This window comes from Siniperca chuatsi, linkage group LG20 (assembly GCF_020085105.1).
Source record: "Siniperca chuatsi isolate FFG_IHB_CAS linkage group LG20, ASM2008510v1, whole genome shotgun sequence".
Lineage (NCBI taxonomy): Eukaryota > Metazoa > Chordata > Actinopteri > Centrarchiformes > Sinipercidae > Siniperca > Siniperca chuatsi.
The window spans coordinates 14992912-15006979 of record NC_058061.1 but is presented as its reverse complement, the minus strand read 5'-3'; the positions used below and the strand labels follow the sequence as shown (position 1 = coordinate 15006979).

General features: G+C 42.8%; 1 protein-coding gene across 5 annotated transcripts in view; it reads right to left on the bottom strand.

Moving 5' to 3' along the window:
* The window catches only part of rhbdl1 (rhomboid, veinlet-like 1 (Drosophila)), a 54142-nt gene extending 40813 nt beyond the window's left edge, over positions 1 to 13329 (bottom strand). Inside the window, exon 1 of one of the 5 annotated variants that reach the window (XM_044179411.1) lies at positions 13233 to 13329. Coding sequence is in view for 4 of the 5 variants with exons in the window: in XM_044179409.1 (XP_044035344.1) it covers positions 5091 to 5129 (39 nt within the window). In the remaining variant the exon portion in view is untranslated. The other 4 variants (XM_044179409.1, XM_044179412.1, XM_044179407.1 and 1 more) reach the window with 4 other exon arrangements.
* Positions 13330 to 14068: the final 739 nt, after the last annotated feature.

The following is a 14068-nucleotide window of genomic DNA, read 5'->3' as shown; positions in this document are numbered from 1 at the left end:
AGTGGAGACAGAAATGGAACTGAGACGCACAGAGAATAAAAATGCCTTGCCACTGTCTGTTATTCTGTGCATCTGCCTAACCCAGCAGTTTGGCAGTGAGTCCTCTTCTTCTCTTTCCTATAAGAGGGCTGTGACACTCTCCAGTGCTCTGCATTCACTTGCCACAGAGGGGAGATAGATCAGATTCTAATGTGCTCCTGGCTCAGCCCGGGCTGACAGGGGGAACAGAGAGCCACACTGGGGACGTCTGATTACTGTCAGCCTCCATATATCAGCACATCACTACGCATACAGCGGTAGCACAGACACAGAGGCACACTGTATATGGCTGCGCACATTTATGCAAACCAAGTGTTGACACTGAGCTGTCATACTGCACAGATACTAGTCTCCTCGTAGTCTGACCTTATTCAGGAAGAACGTTACACTGGGGAGACTGTCTGCTGAGGATACAAGGAGGTGGTGGATTGGTTCTTATAGCCAATTAGGGTTATCAATTAGTGAGATGACGTACACTGAGATGAATGAGTGTTGGCAAGAAGAGCCTGTTTTTTTTTTTTCTTGGCCAGGCTGGTGACGTGCATGAACAAGGGGGGTGAGACAGAGAGAAGAAAGGGTTGGAAGAAGGAAGGAAAAAGCGCTGAGAGGGAAGCAGTTATTGAAACGATCCAACACTGGTGAGGGCGACACTTTGACAAGCTGCATGCGTTTCCATGGTTACCAGTCGCCTGTGTGTCATCCCTTTCTTGCATTTTCCCCCCCTTTTTTTCCCGACATTTTGGAGCTCGAGAGGCAAAGGAAAGACACAAAAGGGGGGAGAGGAAGAGACGATGAAAGGAGGGAAGGCTACAGAGTGGAAGGAAAAAACAGAATACAGATGGATGGAAAGCGACCAATGAGATAGAAAGAAGGAGGTAATAAGACAAAGGCAGGGTTTAGATGTAAAGGGAGGCGGGGCGGAAGATTATAGATGGAGGGTGGAGGCATTAAGGTGGAGAGCAACCGCACTTGGCTGGCTCAAGAGCAAGTGGGAGGAGATGGACAAGACACGGGATGAAAATGTATACACGAGTACGAGGAGTAGGAGGAGGGGAAAGAGGAGTGGAATGCTGACTGCAGGGGATTGATCTCAGTGTTAACCCCCGGACCTCTATTACCTTCAGCGCAGCGACTCTGACTGACACCAGCCCACGACCGATTTATCAGTCTGTTCCACAGGGGCTCAAAAGCGAACCATCCGGCCTGGGAACTAAACCACAAAACCCAGCCATGATAGAAGTAGAGCCAGTGGGCTGAGACACAACCAATGACAAGGCCCTCTGTATATAGCACTAAGAGTTGTAGCTAATACTGCTGTCACATCATATGGGGCAGAAAGTTTAGATGATAAAGATTCCCATGGTTGCATGCATTCACCTTAATTGTCTCAAAATGGCAAAATTTGAACTGTTTAGGCCCCTCTTGCTTTTCCTCTGGTAAAGGTAATCTAGTATTAGAGCTGAAACTCAGTTGATTCATCGATTAGTCGGTCAATAAAAAGTTAATTATCAACAATTTTGATAATCAACTAATCGTCTCAGTCATTTTTCAAGAAGAAAAAAGTTCACAAGTTCCAGCTTTTTATTTTAAGATTTTATGTTTTCTTTGTCTTCTGTGATAGTAAATTTAATTTCTTTGGGTTTTGGACTATTTATCGGACAAAACAAGCGATTTGAAGACGTCAGGAAACTGTGATGGGCATTTTTCACTATTTTCTGACACTTTATAGACTAAACGATTAATCGAGAGTATAAGTAGCCCTAAAACTTTAAATTAGGATTTACTTTGAATAGTGCTAACACGGCTCCAGCTGACTTGAGGCATCCATGTTTGTACACACCTCTATTAATTACCACCTGGTCAGACATATTGAAATTAAAGTATTTTGGTCTGTATAAATTATGTAAACAATTAGGCAAACAAAAAAACACTGACTTAGTACACCTACACTTTTTACAATACATAAATTATTTGATGTCAAAAGTAAAAGAGCTTGAAAGGTTGAATGACAGTATTTACTCTTTGGAAGATGGTGATTCTAACTTCCATGAGGAGGGAATGAAGCACCAGCACTAGTGTGGTTCCCAGTCTCAGCGACACAGTGCTGACCCAGTGGCACAGAGCCAATACTACAGACTACTTTGGTCTCTGTGAACAAGACTGCCAAGCTTGAATAGGGCTGTGTATCTGCAGAGGGCAGTGGCCTTTACAGGGCAGAGCATATTTGCATGACATCAGATAAAAACCCTTTGAATTGTCTCTGCTGCCCTCAGGACTCACTGGTGTTCACCAACAACTGGGCCACCGACTCTGTAATTATCACAATGCACGTTCTGCACTGCTGTTACTATCATTACTCTCAAACTTTACCACTGTGGCACTGCGATGTGATGGATCCAAACCACTCTCTCCTTAAGTGGAGACTAGTGAAGAGAGATATCCAAAGAATTTTCCTTGACGCAAACAATCATCTAACAACATTTCCTGGCGTTTAAACACAGCACAAACAGCCAGAGGCATTTTCAAATACAGCTCAATGCAAATTAGCATCACAGAATGATAAAAGGGGGACAGTGTATGAGAGCCTTATTCTCTCTACTTGACATAAATATGTCAGAATAGTATTCAGAACCCCAAGGCCTTATGGGAGAGATATAAATAACCCAGATAAGAACTGAATGACACATGGGAAGATATTCACCATCTAATGATAGCACGCTTTAGTGGCTGAGTGCTGCTGACCATCAAGTCACCTTATCAGTGGCGCTGAAATAGAAAGACTATCAGAGAAACTGCGTACATGCTCTGATCATGAGCATATGTGTGAGCCTGCATAGGCCAGAAATAGCCTGAGCTCAGCATTGCAACCTCCTGCAGACAAAGACTAATAAACTCACTCGTGTTGCCACTGTTGCTTTCTCTTTCTCTTCCCTTGCAGCATTTTTATGTGGTTTAGTGTGACAGGGCTCTTTTAGACCTGCAGTGCTCTTATAAACTAAGCATGTCCAGTTTTCTTTTGGGGCAAAACATCCAATACTGATTTAGGAATACTACAGGAAACACCAAAAGCATTAAAGTTTAGCGCCTTTAACATCTAATGTGTGTTTGGCTAAAAGAAATGTTGGGTAAGGCTGCAGGTTTTACAACCGTAGACTATGAAAAACTAAGCAGTAACAGTGACTGAGTAATCCTTTCCCTTTACAAACAACTACAACCAAGATGCCCTTAAGCAAAGCACTAGACCTCCAGGTGCTCTTGTGGATTTGCTTAGAGGCCGGTGGGACACTGTGGTCGTTGTGGGAAAGCCTCCAGTGAATGTGACTATTTAAATCTGGAGGGCAAAGCTGCAAAAAACCCCAAACATTTTCCTGGATAAGGCTTTGTTAAAAACAAGCTTGCCTGTTCACAGTCCAAAAACCATTGGCAGATTTCACTTCATTCTAGTTTAATTAGATAGACCTTTTCCAAATCAAAGGCCGCTGCATGGAGTCCCAAAGGTGGAAAGAGCCTGTCGTCAGCCAGTGAGAGTGATTTGGTCCAGACTTTAGCTTAATTGGACTGCAGTCTGCTTAACTGTGGCCTTGCAAACTGTCTATATGAACATACTGGCACAAGCAGAGTAAACCCCACAATCAATAAAACAACCAGACGTTTACAGTGAGGAAATATCGGCTTCATCTCCAGCCCAAGGACCTGCTACATCAAAAATGGATATTGACACAGATGACTTAGCCTCTTTGATACCGCATTCAAATGTGTCTACGAAGGAATATGTGTTGTTGAGGTATCACTGTAGTTGTTATCACTGAAGTGCTTATACAGTAAATGACTCACCAGTGTGACCACAGAGCATCTTCTCACTCAACCCACACGGGCTTCCTCCACAAAAACACACATTCATAAAAATGCAACTGTGCACATGATCACAGACACACACACACACACACACACACACACACACACTTCTCCCCAAGTCTGTTGATCAATGTGTTGCTGATGGGCCACTCGTGACCCCCCAAACCCTGCAGCAGATAATCAGTCTCTCCCTCTTCGACAGAATGATTGCCCAATCTATCTGTCAATCAGCCCAAACCCCAAAAGACCAGTTCAGCACCAGAAAACACAAGACACATTAGAAAGCCTAGAGTTAAATAAAAGACATGAAATAGAACTGGAAATACACACACACACACAATCCCATATGTCTTCAGGAAGCACTAAATATACACATGCATTTCTGGGTAAAATCTGCCTTCAAATCCATATTGGCTTGTTCATTTTGGAGATGGTAGACCAAAGCTTAACTCAAACATAGATCTGACTGGACAGTAAAAACAGCAGTTTGGGCAGAGGAAACCACATGTCAAGAGAAACATTTTTCACTGGCCTAAATATGGCCACTAACACTGTGTTTTCACCAGCAGGACTGAAAAAAAAGAAAAAGAATTAAAGCCAAAATGACAACTTCTACTCTAGAAGAAAACCGTGACCTGGACTTCACAGGAACTGCCTCGCTCGACCCTTGGGAATGAAAAGCTGAATAATCTTGCAAGCTTTGGTTCTTGTGACCCTGAGATGACAAGATTGGGCATGTGGTAAACACAGAAAATCACACATTCAGGTACAGACACACACATCCTTGCACATACAGCGTGATTGCTGCAGACACTCATGCAGCAGCTATACCTGACCATTATTTTATGATTTTTTGCTTCCTTCTTCAAATGGAGAATGCACCAATCACTCCATCTATACATCCATTCATACAGTATGTCCATCCATCTATTTGCACCCACCCCCCATACATGATATACCCCACTGTGGCTCATGATCTGACCTCACATTCTCGGGGCCCACATGGCTCCATGATGCTTGCATCCGTCGCGTTGTCTCACACTCTCATGTTTGCCCGTGCAAAAACAGCCCCTGCTATCAATCCTCACATCAGCTCTCACCCCCAGCCTCCACGTCTCAATCCCTGGATAGACGGCGAGGTGGCCAGGAGCCCGTAACCATAGAAACCTCTGCCGCTGCTTGCTTCGCTCGCTTACCTGCTCTTGTATGAGCTGAAACAGGGAGCTTCTATCCATATACTGGCCAGGGAGGTGAGAGGAGCCGCCGAGGACAAGGGCATAGGGAGGAGCAAGAGAGGAGTGGCGGTGGTGTTGGTAAGGATGGGATAAAGTGGAGGGGGATTTGGTTGAGGTAGCAGCTGCTGCCTAAATTGTAGCGTCAGTCCCCTTCGTAGCTGCTGCGTCCCCCCCTTAATGATGGAGAGAGCCTGGTGAGCTCTGTCCCTGGTTTCCCTTGCTGGTGGAGTAACAACCGGTGCTGTGTTGGTGCTGAGAGTGCAGACGGTGGTGCAAATGGGCCGTGACTCTGCTCTGTGCCAGTGCAGCGTGGCGCGGCAGTAAACCCCAGCTTCAGCAGACGACAGGCAGGCACGCAGGCAAGGTAGATCCAGCAGCTCTCATTCACTCTCCTCCTCCTCGTCGCTCTCCTCTATCCCATTGCACTGGCTGCTACCTCTATCTCTCTCTCTCTTCCCTCTCCTCATACACACACACTGCGCTGCCTGCATACCAATGAGGCAGGGGAGGGAGGTAGCCTCTCTCTTCCAATTGGAGAAGGGAAAGGAGTGGCCGTGGGCTGCGGCTCCTCTCCTCACCACAAGTAAGGCGTCTCAGGGAGGGAGCAGGGGATGGGCTCCACTGCGGCTTTGCGCTTACTACTGCACTCCCCCCCCCCACATATACACACACAAGTCTGGTCTGTTACATACACACAAACCCACACACTGTAAACAAGACAAAAGCTAATAATACACAAGCATATGGTGAAATCCTAACCATGTGATGTTTTAATTTTAGGGTTACAGAAGACATGAATGGCATGAAAAAAATATAAAACTACTAATGATATCAATAGCACGGATGGCCCCCAAAGGAAACTATAGACTGCTCTGCAACCCTTTACATCTATGTGCTAATTATAAGCACTGGCACATTAGCACATTGTATGCACTGCTGCACAATCAAAGCGTACTCCCACCACCAACACACATAAAAATTGAATTAAACTGTTTGGATGGCTCACTGATCCTCCAATGAGCTCGAATGAATACCACCACGACAATAACGCAAGACCAGAGTCCTCAATACAATAGTTCAGTATAAGTAATACCAGAACAAAGGCTCTTTTTATGTTAATCTGTCGCATAATAAAGAGACTGGCATGGAGGGAGCAGAGCCAGAGGGTCAGAACATATGAATGATGAAAAGGAACTTGTTACTGCTCGTGTGGGCGGCAGGCAGTGGTTTGTGCTTGATTTGATTGAAATCCCCTTTAAAAGGTGTTTTCTTTCTGCACAAATCCGCAGTGACCCCTCCTCTTCAGGACAATGGCGATGAAGGGGAGGAAGCAGTGAGGGGACGTAAAATCTTAACTCATAAAAAAAAGTGAAACAGCCTTAGATGCCCTGGAGCTGCCTGTGGCTGGAGACGTCGTCAGGGTTGCGACCCGGTGACGACTTCAGCTCACACTGTGGTTGAAGCAGGGGTGTTTCTTGTCCTCTGCACTGTTTCCTGTGAGATTTACCACCAGCAGTGTAACTCAGCCTCTGGCTTGGTGACAAACAGTGCCTCTGCCTGTTTAAGTACCATTATTGCACCAGATGTTTGGTTTCATTTTCTTACAGGCGGGAAGGCTTATAAATTATAAAATTTAAAAAATATCTGGACCTACTCATTACAGCAATGTGTCTTGTGGTTTATTGGTTCAGACTGAGGCTGCTGACTATATGAAGCCACGAGTAACTGCTGTATTTGACCTAATGGATTGGACCTAGGCCACCTTGAACATGGCAGAGCTCCCGGACTTTCCATTTGTCACCTTCCATTATGCCCACCTGACACACTCCTGTTTAAACAAAACCTTAATAATGACCGTCCTGGGCTACAGCAACGACAGGATTTCCTTTCTTTGTGAGGAAGGACTGAAGTCACTCCATAGGGTTCTTTGTTCAAATACTAATCAATGTTCGGAATTCATTGGTCTCCAATACGCTGTAGTTGTGAGCATGAATAAGACAAATCTAATCATAAGGTCACCACTGGAGGATTTGCAAACTGCAATAAGTGGGACAGATTGAAAGAACAGCCAAAATGAAACTGAATTCAGCCTTGGTAACCTCAAAGGACTCCCATCAAACAATGATAGACAAGCACCATGAACTAAAAACTCCCATGCTGTAAGAAAATAAAGCAGAAAACCCTCTTAAGAAAACCCCCCAGGCTCTCCCATATGTTAGAGTTAGTGTGACTGTATGTATGTGCTGTATGAATAACATCAACACAAACACAGTCTTGGCTCTGTTTGAAAGAAAGCCAATATGAATGTAGCACTATTCAATCACACACTATCAAATGAAAATGCACAAATGGCCTTGATGGAGCAAAAATAGCACTAGAAACAGGTAAATAGCATTCCCAAATATGTGAATAAGATGCCAACTAGGCTCAAAGCCCCACCGAGGGCCATGCCAGTATCATTGTTTCCATTACACTGCCACGAAGTGACATTACCCAGATGACTGACAGAGCGAGATAAGCCTCCAGTGAAATACGGTCTCCGCTGCCTGAAGTGTCCCCGACGGGATGGTCTCTCTTGAGCCTGACTAAACCCTTCATGTTCTATTCAGCCCTGTTGGATGCAGATGGTAGGACGAACCTAGGCAGCCTGCTCCTCTTTTAATAAGGCCTGAGAGCAGCAGACAAAACACTGTTCCAGCCTCTGTGAGAGTGGGGAGAGAATAACAAGGCCTTTCAGGGAGGCAGAAAGGCACATTAATTAGACCGCCAGTCTGCACTCTTTCCTCACCAGCTTAATGACCTCGAGGTCCATAAGGCAGGTGTTTATTTATCGGCGTCTGCGCGTGGATAGTTTTGTTTCTGTCTGTGAAACGGATAGTAAGAGGAAGCTATAAATGCATGCCTTAAAGGTCTGAATTCAGTGTGTCTTAATTATATACAGGCTATGCCAGGGTTTTAGCTGCATGTATGCTGATTTATAAAGCAGTCGCCTCATGTACACTACACACTGTATGTGTATGCAAACTGTAGGGATTTGTTTTAGATGGGTTGCACCAGCTAGGATTAACTTTACACCAGGATTAAATCACTGTTTATTATACATTTCTGTTGCACCAAAGCTTTCTTTAAATCTTGGTTTTGTCCTTCTTAAACCTGGATGAAATTCCACCCTGTTGCTCAGTCTAGACTTTTAGATGTCCACAATATAAGGCTCTGTGGTGTACTGTTATTGCAATGTCAATTTCAGCACTGACAAAAGAGTGCACAGGGCTGCAATATCACAACATCTGGGAGTCATAAAACTGGTAGCTGTCACATGTCTTTCTTCACAGTAAATTCTTTAAAAATACAATCTGGCAACCTCTTAGTACTTGATCAAAGTTAAAAACTAGATTGTCTAAATGTAGATTTGTAGTTTTCAGCATTTCATTTTTCATTGATTTTGAGATCAGATGCAGCTACAGCTACTTAATGAGTCTGCTAGAAAAGATTCAGTCAAAGAATCCTGATTGTTTTGGTCGATATGTTGTGGTGTCATGTTGTTTTGGCAAGATTCATAGAACAAGACACACTAGATACGTTGAGGATCTTTTGAAATGTTCTCTTTTTGAATTTGTGGAACTGTATGGTACGATCTTTCATGTGACCATCTTGGTTGTTTTTTCTGTCTAGTGTCTTGTAAGCCCATATGAGCTGGGCGCCATTGGGTGCAAGATACTTAAATAAACCAACCAAACAATATTTTACACATTCAGTCATAGATGCACTGGATTAGCATACTGGTACTAGAAAATACACATCAGTGAACAACAACTGATTAGCCGGACTTGCTGAATTCTCCTTGCTGGGGCCAGATGAATATAAGTTGTGCTACAGAAAGTAAAACCAGAAATTCCCTCATGAAGTCTTAATTAAACTGGTTGTCTAGGTGGACCAATGGCAAACAGCCACACAGGTTTCTCAGGATGTTTCTGTGTGGACACCCAAGCGAGGTGGAGGCCATCTTCCACCCTGAAAAAACATTAAGTGGGAAGAGAAAATGAACAAAGGTAAGTTTGCACAGTTAAAAGAAAAGAAAGTCAGGGAAAAGAGCTGCAGTCTGAGAGCTCAACAGAGGAAGGAATGAAACTTCAACCACAAGACCTGACCAAAAGATTGAGAGTTCAAGGGATGACAGCAGTCATAAATACTAATGCTGTGCTAATCTGCAAAACACAATTTAACACACAGCATGTTGACATTGTGCAGGATCACAACATTACAGTGTCACTGTATTGTTCTCTTAGCTGACCTAATCTTTTTATAAATTAAGAAGACAAGACATCTGGAACTGGTTAGCCTCAACTAATCATGTGAATTAACTCGAGTCGCTGAATGTCAGGCAGTAGTGATTGTGCAATAGAGGGAATCACCCGCATGATGAAAAATGTCAGAAAAATGAATCAGGTCACTGAATGGCACAGTTTTAGTTGAAAACTGCTCCACTTAGAAGATCTCTTGGGGACATAAAACGGAAGAGGCGAGGAAAGGGGAAGGAGAGAGTTAGAGGAAGAAGGGTGAAAAGGGGAGATCATTAAAAGGATAAAGGGAAAGCAAAGGGGAAACGGAAAAAGATTGACGGGTGTATCCGAATTTCTGTAAAACTGCCATGATCTGAATTCATAGGGGAGCCACACTTTCAGCCCTGTCTGCAGTATCTCACACAGGGACCACAGGTCTGCCTCCCTAACATCAGTCGCTATTTTTGACATTACAGTGTCACAGTGCCACTTCTAGCTGAGTAGAGCACAGGCTTTCTGAGCAGCTTCTTGTGGTTGGGAGGTTTGGGAGTCACAGCAGTAAGGTTTGAGTGTGGAGAGACCTCTGGTGTCTAAACCTGCAGCTGCACCCTAAAGTGAGGGCAGCCCTGTTGGCCGACATCCACGTAAACAAACCACAGAGTATCCAGGGAGTGCTGACAAACCAGTCCCACCTGAGATAAACTGAACTAACTAGAGCTCATCACTCCTGTACTTTCAGTTAGACCATGTACAGGATATAACATAAGGTAGTGCCCACTTTTGTTACTATCTATTATATTATATATAAATATTACAGTTTGACACAATTATATATCCTCAGTTTGTGTAGCAGCACTAATTACATCTAAGCCAAATCTAAGATTAAATGGATTGCAAATAACACAATTAATTACTTGTATTTAAGCTGCTACTGCCCTCTGTTGGTAAAAGCAGCTCCGACTAGAAGTCACTACTACAGTATGAATGGACTCCGAGCACAATACTTATGCCTGCACTTATGCATTTAGCAAATGTTTTGCATAAAAGTATACTGAGTGCACAGGAAGCATTACAACTATTTCAATCATTGTTTTTTATATTTTTAGTGTAAAGTTTTGACATAATAACAGAACACAAAGTAAAAGAAAGAAATGCCTGTTCATGAAATGGTAATTTCTCATTGTGTTCAAACGACTAAGGACAGTTTTATAGTTTCAATTTTTGTAAATAAATATCACAATTATATTGAATTCTTCCCATAAACACAAGATGGCTCCTGTTGCAGCAGCTTGTGCTACTCATGTACTGTACTTAAGTCTCCAGGTATTAAAGGGGCAAAGGTTAAAGTCAGGATTAGGGCTTAATGTAGCATTCTTGAACGGCAATTTATCAGTGTTAAATTAGATGTGATAGCTTGTGGTCAATATGTCACATGTGTAACTGTTACAGCATCAGAAGTATAGTTTTCCAACTCAGCATTTTAGTTTGTTTCATTAATATGAACGTAATAACTGACTGATTATTTCCCAATGGAGCACCTCTGTTTAAAAACCTCTCTTTAAACTGTTTGACCAAAAATGCTGTGTCATGTTGTATCATGAGAGACAATGGCTTACAATAGCTTCTGTTAGTCATCTCTGATGGTTTGACTGACAGCTCACAGGTGTTCTGACCGAAGTCCAATGAAAAGCCTGTCACGTGAGAGGTGGTTTGACAGCTGACGCTGTGGAAATAGTTACCTGCTGTACATACTGAGATGAGGGAGGGTGTTTTGGAGTGGGGAATGGTAAGACATTCACAAAGAGTGCCTTGGTGTGGGCCAAACTGACGGGCCTCTATTGGCTCGATCGTACAGCAGTCAGCACAGCACTTGGCCACTGACACCTGCTCACACGTCCAAGTGTTGTCACAACTGTCAACTACACACAAACACTACCTCTACTGAGCACACTCACACCCCAGCTGGCCCGAGGACAAGCGTATTAAAACTGCGACTGTGTCAATGCCTTGTTCTCACTTTCCGTTGTCTCAACATGGCTTAGTTCACTGTTAGTTTAGTGAAGGTCTAATCACCAAGACATAGACAGTTTTATCTGTGGCAGCGTAATGGGCGGATGAACTAAGTGATGCCCAGCTCAAGGGCACAACTGGCACTTTAAAACTGCACATGGAGATGTACTGATGTGCAAGTATGGAAGATGCAACTGGTCAAAGATTTACAATAAACTATACCTGTATACATTTTCATGTATGCGTGTGGAACCAATGTTACACCCTGTCACATGCAGGTGATGGCAGAACCCAGTATATGTTGATGAAAGCACATTTGGTGTATTCCATGGAAATAAAGATGGAGAAGTTGCTAAAACTGAAACAAATCAAAAATGAGCATCCAGTTTTGAGGCAGTAACTGTGATTACTTCATAGTCTTCATTTACAAGACAACTCCATCTAATTCCTTTAATAATGTTATCTGATATTATGTAACTTTGTGTATATATATACACACATATATACACATATACACACATACATATATATACATATATAGATATATCTGTGTGTGTATTTATATATATATACTCACAGTAAAGAAACCCTGAGGATTCCTCAGAAAAAGGAATGATCTAATCTAAAAACTGTCTCCAGACCTTCTTTTCTTGCCACCTGAGTAAATAAAAATGATCTGATTTAATTGAACCTTATCTGACTTTTAAAGCCAGAGTAAACAACGATAAAGTCTTCAAATCAAAGCAACTCAGAAAGAATGCTTTTAAAGGAGCACAATGTGAGCATGTGCTGGGTCGTTTTGGACCTTTTGACAACTGATCCACAGCCCTGATATGGAGCACACTGAGGCCTTCAGTGGGTAAATGGTGGGTGATGTTACCTAGAATGCTTTCGGCCAGAGGCAGGACAAGACTTGAGAGGGCTTTAGGCAGCTAAAATTACAAACTGGCATAAATTTAGAGAAGCAACGCTAAACTCCTGACACGATGCTGTCTTCTGTAAATGCATGTGTAATGTACCTCCCACTCGACTCTCTCCAACTTCTGACAAATAAACCAGCACTGGGTTAAGCATTATGTAAGCTGAATAGATTTGCACCTCAGACACTGGCATGACTAAAGATAAAACTGGGAAGCTAGATTTCAGTGTGTTGGCAGCAGAAGTGAATGACTATATATACACCAAAAGGGGCACAAGGAATATCACACTTGTACCAATACTACTCTATAAAGACATTTTTTGTACTCTTGAAAGAAAAAAAGAAAAAAAATTGCAGTACATTTTTGAAACGATTATTTTCATTATCGCTGATTATTTCTTTGATTAATCGTTTGGTTTAAACATCAGAAAATAGTGAAAAATGCCCATTGTAATTACCCAGAGCCCAAGGTGACATCATCAAACTGCTTCTTTGGTCGGATCAACAGTGCAAAACCAAAAGATATTAAATTCACTACAATGTAAAACAAATCCTCATGTTTAAGTAGCTGACATCATCAGATGTTTGGCATTTGTGCTTGAAAAATGACTGAAATGATTAATAAATCATCAAAATAATTGTCTGCTAATCGACTAATTGATTAATCAAGTAATCCTTTCAGCTCCGCCCACACCACAGAGACACCAATCCTCGGAAAAAATAAATAAATAAACACATTTAGGGTATAATTCTGGCAGGGACAATTCTAGACCAATCATTGGACAACTATGAATGATGGTCAATTATCAGCCGCTTATGAAACAGAAACGCACCGCAAGCAGCTTAATAAAATGTCCAGGTCATTAAGTTACATCTCACCGTACTGATAATTACTTTGAAATGATGCGTTGAGCAGGTTGAGGACGTCCCTCTGTCGGCGGATGAAGGGAGTGGTCTAACCCGGGGAGAAGTCTCTGTTTAGCTTCCTAAACTGGGCACAAGCGGCCAAAGACAATAACACATCACTTCGGACAATCGGTGACAAAAACAACGGACCAATACCCTATTGCCCCCCCCCCCAACAAAACAAGCCGAAAGCTATCCCTGCTACACATGGCCCGAATAGGACTCGCAAACAATAGGTTGTTCATTATAGTATTTATACAGTAAGCATATAAGCAGCGCACTGCACAGACTAATACCCCACATTAAACATTTTTATTCACTCATTCACTCCTTCACCCTGTCATCTACTCCCCTCGCTCTTCTATGCACTTGTGCTATGTAGCGTAACTCACCCTTTCATCTACTCCCTCCCTCAGTAGCTCAGCTATGCCACATGAAGAAAAAACAACAAATCACGATACCCCCCCCCTCCCCGCACGTTTTCACTCATTCACTCCCTCCTTGCTCAACCACCCTCCTGTTAAAACACACGCACACCAAAAAACAAAACACTTAGTCATCAACTCACTATAAGGACACAGGTGGAGATAGAGGGACTCATGATATTTTCCACACTACACTTAACTTTATTTTGATTATTTACATTATTTATCGGCAACAATATATAAAATAAACAGGTGAGATGTAAAAGGTAATTGGGCAAAATGTTATTTTGAACAGTGGACACTTCACTGCCTCAAAATGTGCAGTATCCCACTGTAGTCTACACTGTAGAGGACCACCTCTACGCGTTGTTTTGCACCACTGAGTGTAATGTGCATGAG